At 33.4% G+C, this 24,072-nt stretch overlaps 1 protein-coding gene across 4 annotated transcripts in view; it reads left to right on the top strand.

Annotated features, from left to right (window-relative positions):
• The window catches only part of Faah2 (fatty acid amide hydrolase 2), a 196,026-nt gene that overhangs the window by 11,680 nt on the left and 160,274 nt on the right, over positions 1 to 24,072 (top strand). For 3 of the 4 annotated variants that reach the window (XM_047538010.1, XM_047538011.1, XM_047538009.1), the window contains exons 2-5: positions 2,993 to 3,075; positions 12,714 to 12,850; positions 16,626 to 16,835; positions 21,528 to 21,647. In XM_047538010.1, coding sequence (XP_047393966.1) covers positions 2,993 to 3,075; positions 12,714 to 12,850; positions 16,626 to 16,835; positions 21,528 to 21,647 — 550 coding nt within the window. The remainder of the gene's footprint in view (positions 1 to 2,992; positions 3,076 to 12,713; positions 12,851 to 16,625; positions 16,836 to 21,527; positions 21,648 to 24,072) is intronic. The other variant, XM_047538012.1, reaches the window with a different exon arrangement.

Raw genomic sequence — 24,072 nt, 5'->3', positions numbered from 1 at the left:
CTTTTAAATTTTACTTGTTCTTTTTAGATATACATAACAGTAGAGTATATTTTGACTTATATATACATTCATGGAGTATATCTTATTCTAATTAGGATCCAAGTCTTGTGGTTGTACAGGAAGTGGAGATTCATTGTGGTGAATTCATATGTGTACATAGGAAAGTTGTGTCAGATTTTGAAGCTCTGTTGGATGGCATTCATTGGTGAGGTGACCAGGTTCTAGACCTCAGTGTGAAAACTCAGGCCCTTAACTCCAGAGCTGCCAGAGTAGAGGATCATTTTATGGTGAATGAAATCATCATTTATGCATGCTTTTAAACAAACATTTACTGAGAACCCAATCACATTTCTAAAGGATAGGTAGGAATTTGCCTAGAGAAAAGGTATATATAACATTTTCTTATAATTCTTTCAATCTTCCCTGTATCTATGATTATATTTTCTTTTTCATTCTCAGTATTAACCCATTATTATGCATGCACTCTCCTCATTCTCCATCATACTTGTTGTAAATTATCTGTTTTATGGGTATTTATAAGTTGACTTTACTCTTGTTTTCACCCTGGTTTTGTTACTATTGCTGTTATTTCTGTGTCTTTAAACTTTTCTTTATTCCCCTATACTTTTTCCATTTACTTTGTTTTTGCATTATTTTAAGTTGACTATTTTATATATTGTATTAATTTTATATTTTTTAAAATAAAAGCATGTTATTTGTAAATGTATGACTATATCACAATATATTCCAATTTCATATATATATTATATACAGAGATATAATATACAGAGATATAATATATATAATTATATATTATTATACAGAGATATATAATAATTATATATATATAATTATATATAATTATACAGAGATATAATATATATAATGAATCAATTAAAAATAAATAATAAATGAATAGAAGGAAGACCAATAGGATGGAGGAAGAGAATCAGGGGGAGAAAAGAGGGAGGGTGGGAAGGGGATAGGACTGGGGTTTGAAATGGTGAAAACTATGTAAAGTACATTTAAGAATATGTCAAAATGAACCACACTATTATGTATAATTTCAAAGCACTAAAAATGCATATTAGGATAACTTTAGCTATATCTCATAGATCTTGATAAGAAATGTCATTCTTTATTGTCTCTGGAAAATTTGCAATTTTAATTTTGTTTACCTCTTAGATCCATCTGTTATATAGATGAATGTTTTCAAAATAGTTAAGTTTAAAAATAATCTTTCTCTTTTGGGTTCCTAGTATTAGTGGATTATGATAATTTACCCAGTTCACCTAAACTGTTTCTGAAACCTTTGGAGATATAAAGTTTTCTTTATGAACAAGTGCATGAGCATTTCATGTTAATGATCTGGGGATACAAAGATATTCACTTTTGATGGAATAAAAATTCTTTCTCTGTATATTTTTGAGCATGTTGGCTGTACTATTAATTTCCTGTTTATATCCTTATGTATAATGACTGTCAATTTCTGAGAAAGCTGTATTATCTATTATTATTCTTATATTTCTGGCCAAGTTCTCTTTGAATTCCCTTTTGAGTTTATGCTTTATATATTTTCCAGCTTTTTTAATCCAGAAAAGAATATGAGTGTTGTAGCACCATCATGAATTTTTTGTTTCTTGTATAGATTTTGAAATTTGCTTAATATGATTTTAATGGTGCCCATCCCTGGTGTTTTTTTCTGCTTGTATTTACCTAGTATGTATTTGCATAGCTTTCTGTTGTTTTAAAACTTTCATTGTCTCTTTGCTCCAAGTAGACCTTTTATAAATAATGTATAACCTAGCTTTGGTTTTTAAACAAAATTTAATTTTTTAATGATTTTTGCCCTCTAACAGGTCAATTCATTCACACTTACTATGATGTAATGGATTTAATTCCATTTGATACTGTTTATTATACTTTCCCTTTCCTTACTTTTTCTGTCTTAAACAAATTTATTTTCATTTACTTTGAATTTGGGGTTTATACTTTTCTTTGTAATTTCCTAATACATATTGCTTCATGTATAAGAAGTATTATTAAAACCACAATTACACATTTAAGTAAATAATAATAGGATGTGTTACTTGCCTCTTCCCTACTCATGTGCCTAACTTAAAACCCTCAATGCAGTGTTGGCCAAATTTAGCAAATAAAAATACAATTTAGTCAATTAAATTTAAGATAAAGAACATGTAGATTTTAGTATAATTATTCCCATGCAATAATTAAGGTTTACTTATGCTAAACATTATTTGCTGTTCCTCTAACCTTCAAATTCAACTAAGTATTCTGTGTTTTATCTGGATACTCTACCTTAATGTGCTGTAATGTCTACTCTTAACTCCTGAACTTTGTAGAGATGTGTAATGTTAAGTTTCAGGACATTACTATAAAATAACTATTTCTTTCTTTTCTTTCTTTCCTTCCTTTTTTATTTTTTTCTTTCTTTCTACTAGGGACTAAATCCAGGGGTCCTTTACCATTGAGCTAGATCCCCAGCCCTTTTTATTTTGTTTATTTATTTTTTAATTTTGAGACAGGCTCTCATCAAGGTGTTTAGGGCTTTGCTAAGCAGCTGACACTTGCCTCGAACTTGGGATACTCCTGATTCAGCCTCCCAAGTTGCTGAGATTACTTTCACGTGCCACTGTGCCCATCTAAAGTATATAGTTACTTACTGGTTATTTACTAGAACAGAATACTTGCTAGTTGAGTATATATCCATAATATCTCTGAATTCCACCTCCTATTTACTTAGAGGGGAGATTTTACCTTTTTTTCCTATTCATTGTTTGAAACCTTAATATGCTGACATATTCCTAAATCCTTTGTTTCAAAATCAACATCTTGTACCCCCTCAGCCTCATGTATTACCTCACAGGGAATTGTATTGTAGGTGTCTTAAAAAAAAAGATTAGTTCATGTAGTGAACTTTCACTTGTTGAATGGATGAATTGTTCAATAAATAAATTATTGTATTTTTCAGGTGAAGTGTGTAGATGTTGTTCAGGCTTATATCAACAGAATTAAGGATGTGAACCCAATGATTAATGGAATCGTAAAGTACAGGTGAGCATTTTCACTCAATCAGGAGTCATCTGATGGATTTTGTTCTACTTCTGTGGCCACGCTATCTTAACATGTTTCTTGAACTCCTCTTCCTCTGTGTCTTTCCTTTGATTTCTCACTAAACCTGCTTCTGATTCAGCACTTTCAGCCCTTTATTGAGCTTTTGTTTATGTCTGCCACTCTGCCCACTTCCCTATAGCTCATAGACTATAAGATCCTTGATGGCAAGGACTACATTTCATTAGTTTTTGCATATCTAGCATCCAGAACAAGACCTGAAACTAGGTAGGCATGATTACATGCTTGTTGAATTAACATCTGGTAGTGGCTCTACTAGGAGAAATTCAACCCATCACCTCACATACACACAAACTTTTCAATGTCATTTTAATATAGTAGATAATATTTTCTGTTGTATTGTTATACCTCTTTATGTGGCACTAAAACTGACTTTCAGGGAAGTTCAGTGATTAAAATCACACATCTAAGAAATAGTAGAAGGAAATATGGACTCTGTTTCTACTAGCTTCTAGCTTTCTTTTTCTGATGGGGATTGAACCCCAAACCTCAATGCTAGGCAGGTACTCTAACACTGAGCTACACCTCTAGTCCCTCTACTTTTAGTTGACTAATGAGAAAATATTTATTACTTCCTTGCCATCTTGCTAAACCTGTTCTTCCATCCAGGCACACAAATAAGAAACCAGGGTGTAACCCTAGACTCCACCTTCTTTCTTTATCAAATTTATCTTCTAACTCTAATTACTCAAAATTTTCTGGCTCTTCTTTATTACTTCATATCATTCTAACCTTCTCTGTTCCTTCATGTCCTAATCTTCTAGCTGTACAGAACTCCTTTACTTCCCCTGACCCATTTTGCTCTCTCTCTTATCCCCATAACTTTGCATATGCAGTTCCTTCTGCTTGTAACACCCTTTTTTTCCTGATCTTAAGTTTTTAGGACTCAGCTTAAGTCTCAGATTCACTTTATTTAATAATCTCAGCTGGTGCATGATGTATACCTCTAAGTTCCCAGAACACATTGGGCTATTGTGATTCTTATATCTTTTAGAATCCAGAAATTTTACTATTTTAACAAAGAAATTAATACAAGGAATTGAAGAAATAGTTGGTTAAAGGTTTGAAAAATTAACAAATGGAACAGTGGTGTAACACAGAGACAATAACTATAGGAAACAGCTACATCCCTTGGTCTGATAGAATTGTAAGGAGATTGGGAAAAATGGAATCTAGAAGCTCAGAGGAGGTTACTTCAGAGCCGGGATATCTGTGAAGAGGGTACTGCCTGGCTGCTGCTGATATATCAGAAACTTAGAAAATAGACTTTGCCTAACTGTTTTTAATACTTTTCAGGAGCAATTGCCAGTTGCTGGTACTTCTGAGGGGGTGCATAAGACTGGTTCTAGAGTGCTTAAAGAGCTAGGAAGCTGGAATCAACTATTGTTGCCTGGAAAAAAATACAGTGTTATGAGGTACAGCAAGCAAGCTGGAAGAAGAAAATCCCTTCACCCCTTTCTTTCAGTTTCTCTGTAACACCCTGTATTTGAAGGATCTAACAGGGCACCAATATGCAAAGGAAAATTTAACTTTTAGAGTTCCATCTTATAGTAAGGTATAGAATACTTGGTTTGGGGTAGAGAGACCATTTCAATGCTGCATTGTCATTGGGTTCTTGTTTGTCTTACCACCAGACTCTGAGTTCCTCAATGATAGGGATCGTCTCTTATTCATCTTGGTATCTTCAGTATTCCATAAGAATGAATTAATGTATCTGTTCTTAGACTGTGTTTTCTTTTGAATTCAAAGTGCAACTTCCTCTTATGCTCTGCCAACCCATTGGCTTTCAAAGACTTTCTCAGTTATGACTTATAGTTAATTATTTCTCTTCCTTATCTGGAAAGTTATAGATTTGCTACCAGTTTTAGGCTTGTACCCTTTCATCTGTGCTAATGAAATGAGAAAGAGCCAATGCAAGATTTCTGTCAGTCCTGTAGTTCAGAGATGGCAAGATATAGGAATACACACTTATAGAGTACTATATATATAGGATGGAATTCTTCCTCTGTTTAGTTAGTTATCCTGTGACCTTAAGTATGTTTCTGAACCTCTCTGAATTTAAGTTTCATTCTTTCTAAATTAGAAAATTAATATGGATTCTCAGGCTTATAATTTTACAAAACAGTTTATAAAACCCTAATACTTTTATTCCTTTATTCCAAAAATATTTACTGAATATATAAATAAATATAAAATATAAGAGGCACTGTGCTAGGTGTTGGAAGATGCAAAGATGAACAAAAGATAGTCCCTGAGTTCTTTCATATCCCAGTTCAGTGGTTGAAACATAAAGCACTGTGTAATTAGGGCTATAATAGGAAAGAAGAGAGCAGTGTGGAAGCATAGAGAAGGTGTACCTATCTGGTTCTGTACAGCTATCAGGGAAGGGTTTCTGCAGGAAATAATATAAAAACAGAATCCCGAGGAGTGAACAGGAGTAACCAGAAGGCAGTACTACACAGTTGAGGGTACTATATAGCTGTCAGCAAATCCTGGGGCTAGAATCCTACTTGTATTTTTCTCCCTTACCTTCTGCTCTATTTAGTTACTAGTTGAAGGTAGGATTTAAGAATATATAGATTTTAAGACCCTCAGACATCAGTAAACTCTTATACTTGTCTCACATTTTTTAACCCTTATATCATTCTAGTGTCACAACCACTAGGCCCCATCTTCTGTATCCATAGAGGCATGGGAAAGAATTCATGATTGGGATGTATGGTAATAGCTTGTCTAAAACTATGGGTGTGTCCTTGGTATCAGGAGTTAAGAACTGCCTTTTTGGCATTGAGCCCATAAAGGTATCCAGTTCCCTTTCTGTTTAAATCAAACTTCTCTTAGCAGTCTTTGATTTTGTTGATTATATGTGGCTCAAGTTCGAGCAGTGTTAATGCAGGTACATTCAAGACCTTAGTAAAGTGCATTTAATTAAGCTATTGTGTCTTTGCCAGCCTTGGGAAGATACAGTTGGGGAGCCTGGCTGCTCTGTTCTCACTTGGTTAGGAAACTCTTGGTGGCAGAGTGTTCTAGGAACCTGTCTTTCTGTCAACAAGGAAGCTGTCAGTAAATGGTACTGATATCATCAATACTAATAGATCATGTTAAAGAAGTAGCTGCTGCAGTTCCTCTCATTGTTTTTTCTGATACAGAGGTTTATAGCCTACATCCTAAATTTTATGTTGCCAGTTCTCTGAGCTCTGTAATTCAGGTAATTTAGCTTTGGCTTAATTTTTTATAACACCAATTCTTTGATTTTCCCAACAGGGATATTTTTATTGTCAGAAGAACCTGATGATACTAGTAATGATGATGTAATAGCCACTATTTATTGAATATCTCTTATGTGTTAAATGCTATATTTTCAACTTTATTTCATTTTAATGACAGTGCATCCATGTTTTGATACAAAAATGTTATAGTTGGATAAACTGAGGTTTAGGAATTTCTCAGTTGCAAAGCCATGTAACAATCCCAGATCAGTCTTTCTCCAAATCCTGGGCTATGACCATCTGCCTATATTGTCTTTTGAATGGCTAGATTATTTGAGGGGGTAGAATATAATATTTTCATATTAATAGCTTGTCATACCTAACAGGCTATCATAGCACTCTCATTTTTCTGACATATACAAGCTGCTAAAAATTTTACTTAACACTTACTTTTTCTGAACCCTCACTTCCTTTTTATACCTACATTCACTAAATCAGCTTCCATCTCTACAACTAAATTTAAAAATGCCCTACTAACTTTAACACTTCGAATGCTTTTAATAGTAAACAGTAACAACAACAACAAAAATAACAGCTCGAAATCACTGACAACAATAAACAAAATGTATTATTCCATAAAACAGAAAATCTTTTGATAGGTTAGCTCAAGGATTGATTGATTCATCGGATGAAAAATGTCATCAATAGCCTAAGTATTTAGTCTTGTTTTGGACATCCTCATTTGTCAACCTTATTCTCAAAATAGATCATTTCATAATGTAAGATGACTGCCAGGCCTCATGTCTCAAGAACCAAAACTGTGGTCAGATGTCAATAGGTAAACAAATTTCTGGCAAGATGAATAGCATCACTGTGATTGTGTTAAATAAGAAATCATACTCTTCTTGTAAAATATTTTTAAGTTGTATATGGACACAATACCTTTATTTTATTTCATTTTATTTTATTTATTTTTATGCAGTGCTGAGAACTGAATCCAGGGCCTCACATGTGCTAGGCAAGCACTCTACCACTGTACTATCATCCCAGTTCCTGAAATCATATTCTTAAAGCTAGCAATTAGAGCATTTTCTCTAAAGCACATGGCAGTAAAAGAAAGATAAGTGCCTGAAAAAATTGAGGTTTTGTTAATACAGGATAAAAGTGGATCTTGAGGTAGGCAACCAACAATGTCTGCAATACTTGACATTATTACTTTGCTTTTCCTTTGTGTTTAGCTTTGTGTGTGTGTGCATTATAATTATCCATAAGAGTGGGACTGATGGTGATGTATTTGTAAATGTACATAACATTTGTTCAATTTCCTTCCCCAGTACCTCCCATTCCTTTACTCTAATGATCTCTTTTCTAATTTTTAAATTTGTGTATAATAGTTATATATAAAAATGGTATTCATTGTGATATATTAATATATGGACATAGCATAATTTGCCTTGCCCTGCCACAATATGTTTTTACCTTGTAGACAGCCAACTATAGACTGAATCATTTGAAACCATGGGCCAACATAAATCTTTTCTCCTAGAAGTTGTTCTTATCAGGCATTTTGGTGACCTTGATGGAGCAATGACTAACATTAGCATTTACACCTTACAGTGATAAATCCTCCATTTTAGGGAACTTGCAAGAGAACTTTTTTTTGCAAGAGAAAAGTTTTGTGTGAACTTTTTTTTTCCAAGAGAAATATTGTATTATTAAACAAAGGATGGGTATATACATCCCTTTTTACACATTCTAATCTTTGCTGCCTTATTGGGAGATGTATTCCATAAGGATTTTATTGATGGGAATTATAAATGAAGTTGGAGATCAAACACTAATACTGTATTTAAAAGGTAAGACTGAGAGATTATCATAAAAATCACCAAATTGCATGCCTAGGAGGTATCTAGTCTGCCAATTCTCCCGTTGCTTCTACCTATTCCTACCACACCCAAGTTCAAAATTGGCTTAAACTCTTTCTGTGATGGAGAACTCATTGACCATTTCACTTTGGTGGAGTTTGAGTGTAGCTACAATCTCTTTTGCTATGGCTTTAACCCATTGGATTCAGTTACCATGTGAAATAATTCTGTTCACTTTTCTGCATGACAGTCCTTTAGTTATGTGAAGATGGAAATTGTCCAAACCCACCTGGGTTTTTTAAAAATGTTTTTTATTAGTGCATTATAGTTATACATAATAGTTGAGTTCATTTTGACAAAATCATACATGCATGAAATTTGATTTACTCTATTTCAGTCCCAGTTGCCCCTCGCTTTCCCTCCCTAAATCCCTCCTTCTATTCTCCTTACTCTACTCTACTGGTCCTCCTTTTACTCATTTATTCATTTATTCTTGATTAGTGCTTTATACATATACATGAAGATGAAATTCACTGTGGTATATTTATATATAAATACACACAGTGTGATTTTGTTAAATTGATTCCACGTTTCCTCCCCTTTTCTGTCCCTCCTTCCTCCCTCTCAATTTTCTTCTACTTCACTATCTTTATGGTATTTGATATGCCCTCTTTCTCCTTAGTTTTCTATAACTTCCACATGTGAGAGAAAACATTCTACCCTTGATTTTCTGAATATGGCTTATTTCCCTTAGCACAATGTTCTCCACCAGTTCTATTAATTTACCAGCAAATGCCATAATTTCATTTATTTTTATGGCTGAGTAAAACTACAGTCACATTTTATTAATCCATTCATTTATGATGGACATCAGAACTGATTCCATAATTTGGCTATTATGAATTGTGCTGTTATAAACATTGATGTGGCCATATCAATATATATGCCAATTTTAGTGTTTTTCCATAAGTACCAAGGAGTGGGATACCTGGGTCATGTGATGGTTCTAATTCTAGTTTTTTGATGAATTTCCATATTACTTTCCTGAGTGGGGTTGTGCTAATTTGCAGTCCCAGCAACAATATTTGAGTGTACCTTTTCCCCACATTCTTGCTGGCATTTATTATTAGCAGTATTCTTGATAATGGCCATTCTGAATGGAGTGAGATGAAATGTCAGTGTAGTTTTGATTTGCATTTCCCAATTGCTAGAGATGTAGAACCTTTTTTTTATATATTTGATATATTTGTTGACCATTTGTGTTTCTTGTTTTGAGAAATGTTCATTTAGTTCTTTTGCCCATTTATTAATTGAGTTTTTTTAGTGTTAAGCTTTTTGTGTTCTTTTTATATTCCAAATATTAATCCCCTGTCAGAGGAGCAGCTGGTAAAGATTTTCTCCCATTCTATAGGCTCTCTCCCTTCATTCTCTTAATCATTTTCTTGCTATATAATCTTATGTCCCAATTATTGATTCTTGATTTTATTTTTTGAGTTTTAGGAATGTTTATAAGGAAGTCAGTGCCTTTAGCAACATGATGTTTTTTTAAAAATTTTGATTCATTGTACACACATGAGGTTTTGATTCAATATTTTCTTAGCAGTTGCAGTGTCTGGCCTAATTCCTAGGTTTTTGATCTACTTTGATTTGACTATTGTGCAGGGTGAAATATAGGGATATAGTTTAATTTGTCTTCATATGGATATCCATTTTTCTAGCACAGTTTGTTTAAAAGGCTGTCTTTTCTCCAACATGTTTTTGACACCTTTGTTTAGTATCAGATGCTTATATTTATGTGGGTTTATCTCTGTGTCTCTTACTGTACTCTGTGTCTATTTTGATATCAAATCCCATGCATTTTTGTTACTCTAGTTTTGTATTGTAATTTTAGATCAGGTATTGTGACACCTCCAGCATCACTTTTCTTGCTCAGGATTACTTTGACCATTCTGTGTCTTTTATTCTTCCAAATGAAGTTTAGGACTTTTTTCTAGTTCTAAGAAGAATTTCTTTGGTGTTTTGATGGAGACTGCATTGAATCTGTGTATTGCTTTGCATACTATGGTCATTGTTTTAGTTAGCTATTTCTCTGTTGTGATTAAAAGATCTGACCAGAACAATTTTAGGGGAGGAAAAGTTTCTTTGCAGACTCACAGTTTCAGAGGTCTCAAACCACAGACAGCAGGCTCTATTACTCAGGGCTCAAGGTGAGGTAGAACATCATGGCAGAAGAGTGTGGAAGAGGGAAGCAGCTCACATGGTGGTCAGGAAACAGAGAGAGAGAGAGAGTTTTTACTTGTCAGTTAATAATACATACCCCAAAGTCATACCCCCAATTTCCACCTCCTCCAGCCACACCCTATCACTTCAATTACCATTCAGTTAATCTCTACCAGGGGATTAATTAACTGATTGGGTTAGGACTCTTATAACCCAATCATTTCTCCTCTGAAACTTCTTGCATTGTCTCACACATGAACTTTTGGGGGACACCTCACATCCAAACCAGAACAGTCATTTTAACATTAATTCTGCCTATGCAAGAACACAGGAGCTCTTCCCATCTTCTAAGGTCTTCAGTTTCTTCCTTCAGTGTTCTGAAGTTTTAATTGTATAAATTTTTCATCTCCTTGGTTAGATTTATTACTAAGTATTTTTTGAGGGAATTGTGGGATAGTTTCCCTGATTTCTTTCTCAGCATATTCATTATTGAAGTATGGAGAAACTGTTGATTTATGTATATTGCTATTGTATCCTGCTGATTTTCTGAATTTATCAGCTCTAGAAGTCTTCTGGCGAAGTCTTCTGTGCCGGGGTCCAGCCCTAGCAGGAGTCCATGGGTTCCACACCGGTAAACAGGGCGCGGGGAGACAGCGTCGGCGATGGATGGAGAATGAAAGACACAGACTCTAGTTCTGGTGCAATCAATTCCACTTTATTCTGGAGAAGGCTAGGTTTATATACATTTTTTTTTCAGGCTATAATGGCAGTCTTGTGGTTAATATTAAAGAAGTTTCCAAAGCATAGGCAGAAAACAAACTTACAGATCATCCTTACCTAATCACAATTGTTTTAAGAATATGTAACTACGTCAATGATCTAATACAATGTTTATTTCTTTAATATCTAAACTCTATGTGACCTAAGACTATTCTTATTATTCTCGCGGTTAAAGTGATAGACAAGTAATCTCATGTGATCATTTCTATTAGGTCCCTCTGGTTAATATCTAAATTGCTGAGTTAAGGGTTACAGGAGGGCAGCGGTCCCAATGGTTATTGTGTGCCAACATATATTATAGGGGTGACATATTCTTTGTAGGAAGGAAGGAATGTTGTGGAACCTTATTCTCTTACCTCACCACCACACATAAACAAAACCATTGTTAAAATTTAACCAGCCTGTTGGAGACAAAGGCAGATCTACAACTATTTTCTCCAGAGGCTTTCAGGGACTCATTGCACGGTTGCAAAATTATTTTTAATTTTGTTAGTGGTAAAGACCCATTGTTTTTCAGATTGTAGGTAATATTTTCTGGAATTTTTGTTGTATTCCCTTCATCCCCTTAAGCAATCCGTTCAGACTGAAATGAGTAATATATTATCAGAGAAACACAGCAGAGAAAACACCATGCTTTGGAGCAAAACATCTGGCAATTCCTTTTAGGATGAGCCTTTGCAATCATCCTCCAGAGGATCTTTGTCAAGCACTGGATGGAATTCCAGATGCCCCCGCACTTCTGGCATAAGCAGACAGAGAATATTTGACTTATTTTCTTACTTGGATTCCTTAATTTCCTTTAAAGATTTTACAATCATATGACATGCTATTTAGACAATTTTGAATTCCTGTTTTGAAGAGTTATTAGTTGAAATACTGAGAAATTCCATTGTATTTGTATACTTGGGTGTTTATATTAGTACATACATTCATACATAGTGATTTATTGGATTTCCTTCTGAGTATTGCTATATATATTTTCTAGTACATATTCTAGAAAATTTGTAAAGTGCAAGGACTCATCTTTGCACCAAAGGAGTTGTTATTCACTCTTAATGTTTTAGTTTGCTTACACATATATGTACATTTTCATATGTTTGTGATTATGTTATAAATATCATACTGTGATCTCTTCATTTAAATACAGTCATGTTGCATAATAAGAATTTCCAAAGAGCAAAGAAACTTTAAAGCAACTGTACAGTTGTCTATAGTAGACATCTCATGATTTATTTGATGACAGGTTGCTTCATTTTTAATACAAATAATGATATACCAATCAGCTTTCCACAGTGATCCTTGTTAGTATGTTAGATCACTATTTTATGATGGATTCTTAAAAGGAGAATCACTGACTTAAATGTTCACTTTATAAGACATTTGGCAAGTATATTAGTTATATTCTGATCATATCTGTCCTTTTAATAAAGTTGGGTAGATGGTTACTTTATGTAGTTTATATTTATGCTGTTTAATTTCTTCCTAGGTTTGAGGAAGCCAGAAAAGAGGCTCATGCTGTTGATGAAAGGCTTGCAGAGAAACTGGAAGATGAAGCCACTCTGGAAAAGAAATGGCCCTTCCTTGGGGTTCCTTTGACAGTAAAGGAAGCTTTCCAATTACAAGGTATTATCCTGTTTATTTATTTGTTGTTTTATACTTATGAATCGTTTGTTTTCTGTTTTTTCTTTTTTTTTTTTTAATAATTTATTGATTCATTGTAAACAAATGTTGTACAACTGTTGTTTCTCTGGTTGTACATGAAGTAGAGTCGCACCATTTGTGTAATCATACATGTACGTAGGGTAATGATATTTGTCTCATTCTGTTATTTTTCCTTCCCCCATCTCTCCCACCCCTCTTTTTTACTACATGAGTTGAACTCAGAAGTGGCATACATTTTCTGAACATATAAAATGAAAAGGTCACTATCAAAGTGGAAGTCTTTTGAAATGAGAGAAAATATTCACCAAAGGTCATCCTATGTTACACCTATATGGCATATGAGACCACTGTGTTCAGAACTCATTAGGACTCACAGCAGAGTAAAGTTCCCCACTATTATTGTATTGATTAGTATTATCTCATTTTTCAAATAGATGAGTTGAGGCTCATATGAAACTTCAGATGGTTTGCCTAAAGCCATGCTCAGATTCTATACAAGCTTGTGCTCTATTTATAGTGTAACACTCATTGTGTAACTTCCTGATTAACTCAAATGCAAAGGAAAATTCCCAATATTTGGAAATTAATCAATATACTTTTTTTTAGGGATTCTTAGAGTGATTTTATTTTTAAATTTTAACTATAATACTATATTATAAAGTTTTGTATTATTTCATATATATTACAAAGGATTATTAAAATCTGGTTTTAAAGTGATCATGTATGCTCTTAAATATAAGACTAATTAATTTTAAAATTTACTTAGTGTAATATAAATATTAAAGGGAATACTATCTTTTTTAGAATTTTGATCCTATTTTTATTTATTTTTAACATAACATTTTTATTGGTTATTTTTAGTTATATGTGACAATAGAATATACTATGACATAATTATAAAAGCAGGGATTATAAATAGTTCTACTTCAGTTCCCAGTATATCCCCATCCTTCCCCTCTCACACCTTGGTCCCTTCCTTCTACTCCACTGTTCTTTTTGCTATTTACTTACAGGGTTTTTTTTTTCAAATAAATTAGTGTCTTGTGGATGTACCATCATGCTTTTAAAAAATACATGGGCCAAATAAATTATCAGGGGACCTTTGAACTAAATGAAAATAAAATAAGAATGTAACAAAACTTATTGTATGAGCTAAAAGAGTATATAGAGGTAAATTTATGGCCTTTGAGTATATTTGAGAAGAAAAAAGATTTCAAATCAATAACTTAAGTTTCCGACTTAGCAAACTATTAAATGAAAAACAAACAACCTAAAGAAAGAAGGAAGGAAATGATAAAGTTTAGAGTGTAATCAACAAGATAAAAACACTAAAAAATTGTTAAGATCAATGAACTAATATTTTGATTCTTTGGAAAGATCAACAATTCTGTCAAACTTTTACTAATGTGATAATAAAAGAGAAGAAAAAATATATTAATCAAATAGAAAGGAAACAGGTGGCATGACTATAGTTTCTAAAGCTTTAAAATAATTATAAGATAATATAATGAAAAACTTCATTCCAACAAATTAGACAATTTAAATGGAATAGATTTCCAGAAAGACACAAATAAAGAAAAAATGAGTCCAAAGCAAAGGGAAAATATGAGTAGGCTATAGCAAGTAAAGAAATCCATAGTAAATAAAAATCTCTACATAAAGAATAACCCAGGCTGTGATGACTTCACTAATGAATTCTATCAAATATTTAGTTAAGAAATAATACCAAAAACTCTTCTGTAAAACAGAACTAATAATAATAACTAATTATTTGAGGCCAGTGTCACCCTAATAGCAAACCTAAGTGAAGATATCACAATAAAAGAAATTATAGACCAATTATCCCCCTGAATATTGCTGTAAAAATTCCTCAGCAAAAAAAAGTAAAAGAAGTGAAGCTAGCACTATCTAAAAGGGATTATATATTTTGACAAGGTTGAATATATCCAATAAAATCAAGGTTTGTTAAATTATAATAGAAATGCTGAACTAATTGACAATTACAACAGGACACAAAGTACAGGCATGTTCAAATAGATTTTTTAAAATTAAAGTAAATAAATAAGTTGAAGTATATTATCCTATACCTATAATCTTTACTTCAATGACAATTGAATGGGAGTATGGTAGAAATACAGAGGTAAATGTCTATGGATCTGTAACTTAATCTTAGCTTTCTCTTTTCCTTGTTGTGTGAACTTGAACCAATTTGTTTTAAAGTTTTTGTATGTAAATAATTGCAAACATGTAACATTTTATAAGAATAGTACAAACAACTCAAATATGCCCTTTATTTATATTCACTGATTACTAATACTTTTTGCATAATTTGTTTAATTTCTCTCAATCTCCTTTTTTTCTGTCTCATTTTATTTTCCTTTCTTTTCCTCTTCCTCTCCCATCTCTCTCTTTTGCTCTCACAATCCTTCCATTCCTTCTCCTTTGCTCCCTATTTTATGAACCATTTGAGAATAGGTTGCACATATTAAGTCTCTTTACTTTTAAACATATCACTATATTTCTTAATAAAATGGGTACTCATGCGTAGTTACCATATAGTTGTCAAATTCAGGACTTTTAACAGTGAAATAATACTGTTATATACCTTCAGCCAATATTGCAAATTCACTAATTGTTGCAATAATGTCTGTCATAGTTTTCTTTTTTTTCTCTGTGATACTATCACACATTGAATCCACATGCTAGGTATCTTTAGTGTTCTTTAATTTGAAACAGTTTTTCATTTTCTTTCTGTATTTCAGGACACTTTTGATGAGTACCAGGCAGTTTTCTTATAGAATGTTCCTAGTTTCAGGTTTTCTGTTTTTCCCTATCATTAAATTTAGGTTATACTTTTTTATATAGGTGAGAGAAATCAATTATTTTTGGTCTTTGACTTACATAGTATAAACCTGTAAGCTTTATTTTTCCACATTTAAGTGGTTAGTATTTCTATATTGTTTTGTTTACGGTATGATATAGGCATATGTTTTCATATTAAAAGCTAGTGTAACCATTAATGTTATTCTTTCCTTATTGACCTCAGTGCCACTTCTATTTATTTTTATTTTATTTTATTTTATTTTACTTGATACTAGAGAGTTAACCCAGTTACTTTACTACTGAGCAAATTCTCAGCCCATTATTTTTTATTTTGAGATGGGTTCTAACTAACTTGCTTAGGGCCTTGCTAAGTTGCTGAGGCTGACCTTGAACTTGGAATCCTCCTGTCTCAGCGTCCCAGGCCAATGGGATTAAAGCCACTAACCTGACTCCACTTCTATTTTATACCAAATTTCCTATATGCCTTGGTCCTTTGTTGACATCTCTCTATGTTTTGGCAAGATCTTGATGCAATCTTTCCATTTTTCTAGACATATTCAGGAGTAATAAATGGATGTAAGAGTTTGGGTTGTTGGATGGTGAAATTTATAAAGCTTTTATTTATTAAATATTTGGATGCTTTGCATTTATTCTCTCATTTAATCATCATATAAACTGAGATTTATAAAAGTTGAGTGACTTGTCCAAAGTTTGAAAAGTTGGTTTGGTATAGAGTTCAAATTTGAACTGTTCTGACTCCAAAACCTGTGCACTTTTCAATATGTCATACCACCTTTCAGTACCAAGAAGATTATCTTGTATAACTGCCAGGTTATTTTTTTGTAGATTCTCAACAAGCAGTCACTCTTTTTATTTAATAACATTTAAACTTTCTTTTCTATGACTGTTATAGGAATGCCCAATTCTTCTGGCCTTGTGAACCGTCGTGATGCTATTTCAAAATCAGATGCCACTGTGGTAGCTTTATTGAAGGAAGCAGGTGCCATCCCCATTGGCATAACCAACTGTAGTGAATTGTGCATGTGGTATGAATCCAGTAACAAGATCTATGGCCGATCCAACAACCCATATGATTTACAGCATATTGTAGGTGGAAGTTCTGGTGAGTTAGACATATTAGTTAAGGAATCCCAGTGAGGAGTAGATATAATATTGCACAAAACTTTGAGAAAGCAATGGGCAATAATAATGGTAAAGGAAGTTGTGAAATGTGACAATGTGAGACAGATCATTGAAGAGCATTGTGACAATGATCACTCATATTCTTATTTCTTGTAAGTGTGCCCATGTGTGTATGTGTGTATTTATGTGTGATGAGAAAAAAGGAGAGAATGTGAGTTAATGAAGATGCTTTAGCTCATTATCTATTCCTTCTGGAGACAAAGGTGATAAAATAAGAATATTGAGCACTGATAACTTTGTAACAGAAACTGAATATAGCAGATGTGGTCATAGAAAACCTCTCTGAGGACTTAATATTTATGTTGAAACTCATCTGATCAGAGAAATTTGGTGACTCATTAGGAGAAGGAGCAGGTAAGCCAGGAAGCAATGTAAGTAGAGGGAACAGAAAGCACAAATGCCTTGAAGTGGTATTCTTAGTGTGTTCAGTGAACTGAAAGAAGATCACATAGAGTAGAGGCTTGGGGATCAGTATCCTCAGCTGTGAATTTACAATAATAATAAAAACTGCCTTGTAAATTTATTGTGATGACTAAAACATTAAGTGTGATTTCAGGTTTCTCTTCTGGCATATGAAGAACTTGAGAGTTACTACTTCCATCCACATAGTGAGAAAAACTGGAACAGATGGAAAATTGACAACCATTCTTAAATTGGCAAGAATATCGAAATCTTAGGGCAAAGTGCTGCCCCAAAATTGAGGAGAAAGACAAGCATATACAGATGATCAAAACTTACTAAAGCAGAAGCCTAGAAGGTGTAAAGAAAAGGATACACAGAAAAGGGAACACTAAAGCTACATTAATGGCTTGCTGAAGTTCAGTGTGAAGTTGGAGGGTTAAAATTTCCAAGTGGCTCCAATGTTTCATGTGTTTCAACTCTAGGGACTTTACCAGGTTCTTACAATGAAGATTGGAAAAAAGTTCCTTCACACTGTGGTAGGAGTAGGGGGAAGTATCTACTTTGCAATATTTCCAAAGAATATTTCTATTCTTCTAACAAGGAATGTCCTCTGAGAAACTATTTTATCAGAATCTAACTGACTATGGTTTTGCCAGAGACTAATTGACATAAATTGGGGAAAGGAGAGACTCATGTCCATTCCCTTCTATATTTCTTCTCCCATCTAAGTAGAAAAAACAAAACAAATCTGAGAAGCACATGTTGTAAGGGTCACAGGACAGTGGAAGAACCTAAATAAATAACTAAGATCTAATCACAGGACCATACAATATTTCTCCTTCCTTCCCTCAAATACCTCACTGCCATATAAAAAGGGGTCCTGTTTAGCAGAGAAATAAACTGGAATAACTGTGCATCGTAGGTATTATTTAAAAGGTTTTTATGAAACCCAAAGATAACAGGGGAGACCTAAACAAACACATCATAGATGACAATAGCTCTTTATCAGTTAATTGATACGTCTTATTGACAGAAAATTAGTAAGGACATATTTTAAAAACATCAACAACTGAACCTGATTGACATTTATAGAACACTTCATTCTAGAACTGCAGAAAACTCATTCTGAAGTACATAGGGAATAATTCATCAAGATAGGCCATGTTCTGGGCTATGAGGCATTCTTAGACAAATTTTAAAGAATGAAAATATACGTAGCCTCAAACCACAATGAAATTAAATTAGAAATCAGTTACAGGAAGATAGCTAGAAAATACTCAAAATACATGGAAATTGAATAGCATACTTTGAAATAATAAATCTATTAAAGAAGTCCCAAGAGACATTTAAAAATATTTCAAACTAAATAAGAATAAAAATGCAACTTATCAAAAATTGTGGAGGCATTTTTTTCAGCAGTATATCAGATTGGAAAGCTGTAGGGCCTTCACTCCCCTTATGAAATCATTAAAAGGAACATGTAGTGATAGCTAATTAATACAAAAGTATCCTGGAAAATAGCAAAAAATCCACAGCCACCAAGAAAACACATAATCAAGAAAAATCCACATTAAAAGTGGTAGGAAATTTCACAAAATATTTGCTTAACAGTAATCCACCCCATCTCTGATATAGTGTGATAGTCAGGAAGCAACAGCTTAATTCCCAATTCACTCCCTGGAAATAGAGGAAACAGAACAGAACTTACTTCCAGTATTTTAAGTTGCCTGGGGGCTGTGTGAAAGACTTGTTTCTGTTTTCCTTAAATTGGAGCTCATGTGGAGAATATCAGGATAGCTTGGACTTCATGTCAGTGACTGCAAAGATGGGCACTACTCTTCAGTGTTGTAGATGTACTACAGACCCACAGACACCTGGGGAAAGACTTTATGTATACAAGAATACAATTGAAGATATAAGGACCCAAGAAAAAACTGAATTGAGATAAGACTCTTTAGGATATTAAGATACTTAAAAGCACTCCTTTATATAGGGAATTGAAAAAAACCCACAAACACTGATACCTAGACAAGACATATTCTCAGAAAAGATCTTAAAGGACTTTATGTTTTCATCTTAGGCTGATTTCAAGGCTCAGAACCTGTGCTTCTAATAAATAAGGGTTTCTCTGATATAGAACCTGTTTACAAAGACTGTGAGATATTGCTCTTTTTCCAAATGTCCAGATTTCAACAGAAATCTGTTGTTACAACAAAACACAAGCATACAAAGGGAAAAGGTGGTCCATTCAAAGGAAGAATATGAAGTGATATAAACCATTTATGAACACAGGCATTGTACTTACATGATACAAAACATATGTTCCAAAAAAACAAAAGGAAGACATTAGCAAGGAACTAAAGGAAACCAGAAACAGTATGAATCAATTCAGTATATGAAGAAAAACAAGATTCTTAAAAGGAACTGGACTGAAATTCTAGAACTCAAAAATACAATAACTTAACTGAAAATTTTACAACAGGAGATTCTGTAGGTTTGATCTAAAATGTTCCCCTAAAACTCATGTTAAAGACTTGATCTGTGGCCTATGGCTCTGTTGAGAGATATTGCAACCTTTAAGAATTGGGACCTAGTTGGAGAAAGTTAGGTTATTGGGAACATGTCTTTGAAAGGGATATTGGGATTCTGGCCCTTTTCTCTATTTTTGCTTATTGGCTTCCATGAAGTGAGCAGCCTCCTGTGCCACATATTCCCACCATTATGTACTGCCTCATCTTGGGCCCCAACATAACAGAGCCACCCAACCATGAACTGAAGTCTCTGAAACTGAACCAAAACAAACTTTTCTTCCTTAAACATTTGTTATCTCAGGCATTTTGTCACAACGGAAAGTTGATTAACACAAGTTGAATAGAACAATCAAACAGGCAGAATAATATCTGTTAGCTTGAGGACAGCTCATTTGAAATTATTGAGTCTAAGAAGCAAAAAGAATGAAAAAAATTAAGCATAGACTAGGTGAATCATAGAAAACCATGAAATAGACCAATATGCGCATTAGAGGAGCCATGAATTGGAAGAGAGAGAAAAGTCCAGAAATTACTTGTACAAATAGTGGCCAAAAGTTTCCTACAATGGAGTAAAACATGGATGTGCAAATTCAAGAATCTCTATTAACTAAAAGTGGGATAAGTCCAGATAGAGCCACCCTAAGACACATAATATTGGAAAACAATGACAAAGAAAGTATCTTGAAAAGTAAATGAGAAAAGTGACTTACTTTGTTCAAGGGGCTCCTCAATAAAATTACTCTGAGATTTCTAAGCAGAAATATGGAGACAAGAAGGCAGTGTGATGATATTATAAATATGTTGAAAGGAAAAAAGAAATTGTAAACTGAGAATTCTATATCTGGGGAAATTGTCCTTCAAAACTAAGGAGAAAATTAAGACATTCACAGGCAAACAAAACCTGAGGGATATTGTTATCATTAGATGTCCTTTAAAGAAATGCTCAAAGGAGTCCTTTAATTTGAAATGAAAGGATGCTAGAGAGTTACAGCAAAGCTATATGAAAATATAAATTTTCTGGTAAATGTGAATACATGGACAAATATAAAATCTCAGTATAAATTTGGTTGGCAATGAGTTTTTTTTTTTTTTTTACTTTTTACAGACTTTAAAGGAAAATGAATAAAAATTATAAATTCATTTAGTGGATTGCACAATAAATGAAAATAATTTGCATAAAGTAATGGGAGGGAGCTGTAAATGAGTAGAGTTTTATAAACAATTGATATAAATTGGTATAAATTTAAAATAAATTCTTACGACTTTAAATGTTTATGTAGTCCTCATGAACCTACAAAGAAAATATCTGTATAATATACATAAAGGAAAATAAGGAGAAATATATCATATTACAAAATATCAACTAAACACAATGGAAGATAGTAATGGAGTAATTGAAGGACAGAAAACTATAAGACTAAAAAAGTAACAAAATGTCAAATGTTAGTATTTTCTTATGAGTATTATAAATTTAAGTGTATTACTCTCTTAAAAAATATAGATTGGCAGAATGGATTTAAGTCATGATCCAAAATATATGCTCTCTACAGGAGACACTTTTAATCTGAAGACACAGAGAGGTTAAAAATATATCCTGTGAAAATGGTAACCTAGCTAATTTCTTTAATTGAAAAGATGAATTCCATTTTCTTTTTTTTTCTTTTTTCATTTCCTTATAGGTGGAGAAGGATGCACCCTGGCAGCTGCCTGTTCAGTAATTGGTGTGGGTTCTGATATTGGTGGCAGCATTCGGATGCCTGCTTTCTTCAATGGCATTTTTGGACACAAGCCTTCCCCAGGTAATTTAATATGGTGGGAAGAGTAGTACTACTTTTATGGATCAGAGAAGAAATTAGTGGAGTTTTTGGCACTAAAATTTTATTTCTATTTTTAAATTTATTTTTATAAATATATAAATGAAGATTATATATACAAACAAAATTTATATGTTTGCAAATATATACACAGATGTATAAAATATATATACATAATTATGTATATTAGTGGGGTAGTATACTATTTCAATACATGTTCATATTGAGTAACATTTATATCTGCTTAAACATATCAGTCTCCTCAAATATTAAACCTTTCTTTGTGGAGAAAGCTTTTAAAATCCTTTCTTCTAGCTTCATGAAATATATACTACATTACCATTATCTAATTTCACCCTACTTTGTAATAGCAGAACAGAATTTCATACTCTTATCTAACTGTAAGTCAGCATTACTTAATCAATCTTTTCCCATTCCTTCATTCTTTTCCATCATTCTCTGTGTTTGGTTTATGTTAATGCTATGCTATGTTGATTACTGTGACTTTGGAGTGTATTTTGAAGTCACATAGTATAATACTTCCGGTTTTGTTCTTTTTGTTCAAGATTGCTTTGAACATAAAAATGGAATTCACTCTGATATGTTTATATTTGAGCATAACATAGTTTAGTCTCATTGTGCTGTTCTTCCCATTTCCCTTTATGTACTCCATTGCTCTTCTGTCTTCATGAGATTCCCACCTTTTTAAATTCCTTATCTCTCTAGCTTCTGCATGTAAGAGAAAACATTCGACCCTGGGTTTTTCTAAGACTGGTTTATTTCACTCAGCATGATGTTCTCCAGTTTCATCCATTCATCAGAAAATGCTGTAATGTTATTATTCATTATGGCTGAGTAAAACTTCACTGTGTATACAGTGTAGTATACACTGAGATAATCTTTATGCAGTTATATGAGATGTTTCTATAACTTGACTATTATGAATTGTTCTGGAACAAATAATGGTATGAATATATCATTATAGTATGTTGATTTTAGTTCTTTTGGATAAATACAAAGGAATGGGATAGCTGAGTCATATGGTGATTTCATTTCATATTTTGTTACCAAAATCTTGGTCCAATGCCAATCCAATAGTGAGGATATGATTTTGAGAAAAAGGTAAAAGAATTATTGCTTTGCTAGCAAAGGAGAAACAGGATACTCCTGTCCCAGAGGCTGTAATTCTTCCCATCAGGGAAAACAGGAGCTATTCAAAGGATACATTTCAGGTATGCCCTAGCAGGGGGGGTCCCATTGCACCCTGATGGTGTGTTGAAATTCACTTGTTAATTTGGGAGATAGTCACTTCCTAGTTCTTCTGGTGACATCTCCTTTCTGAGGAGAACAGATAACTCAAGGTAATCTTGTTCCCTGCCCTCAGGTTAGGGAGGGGGAGAGGAAGAAGGGGAAAAGTAAAGTATGTACCTTTTAAAATAAGCAGCTAGAAGTGAAATAAGCCAATCCCAAAGAAACAAAGACCGAATGTTTTCTCTGATAAGTGGATGCTGATACATAAAGTGGGGGGCAAGGGAAGAATGAAGGAATGTTGGATTGTGTAGAGGGAAATGGGGGAAGGGGAGGGTGCGGAGGAAGAAAAGATGGTGGAATGAGACAAACATCATTACTCTATGTACATGTATGATTACACGAATGGTGTGACTCTACATCATGTACAACCAGAGAAATTAAAAGTTGTACCACATTTGTGTACAATGAATAAAAATGCATTCTATAAAAATAAAATAAATAAGTAAATAAAATAAGCAGCAAGGGCTGTTTTTAAAAGGTAAAGTGGACCACTGTTATATTTCCCCACTGTCAGTTTCTACATTCTGTTTCTACATCTCCAAGCTGCTTCCTGCTGAGAGAGGGCAAAGTTGGAGGGAAGTGACCCAAAGTCCATGTTTTCTGCCAGGTGGGGTATGGGCAGTTAGGGGTATTCAACATCAGGACAGTTCAGAGGTCCATGGTGGCAGTTGGCAGGTGACTGGATAAGGTATACACAGGGTAAGGTTTATGCTAGAACAACAATGAAGAAGACAGCAAAACATTACTTTTCTGTGAACCATTAATACAAAAGCAATAAGTATTTCAGTCAGTCTCTGAAAGGCAGAACAAGCTTGTGTCTCTAGAGTCCTTTTTCTGTACTGCTTTCCAAAGTGGTTAGGTCAATTTACTGTTCCACCAACAATGTATACATGTGCCTTTCCCCCCACATCCTCACTAGCATTCCTTGTTACTTATATTTTTGATGATTGCCATTCTAACTAGAGTGAGATGACATCTCAGTATAGTTTTTATTTTATCTGATTACTAGGGAATAAACATTTTTCATATATAATATTTGTTGACCATTTGAATTTCTTCTTTGGGAAAATGCCTGCTTAGTTCATTTGCCTATTTATTG

This window comes from Sciurus carolinensis, unplaced genomic scaffold (genome assembly GCF_902686445.1).
Source record: "Sciurus carolinensis unplaced genomic scaffold, mSciCar1.2, whole genome shotgun sequence".
Taxonomy (NCBI): domain Eukaryota; kingdom Metazoa; phylum Chordata; class Mammalia; order Rodentia; family Sciuridae; genus Sciurus; species Sciurus carolinensis.
This window is presented reverse-complemented; position numbering and strand designations above follow the sequence as displayed.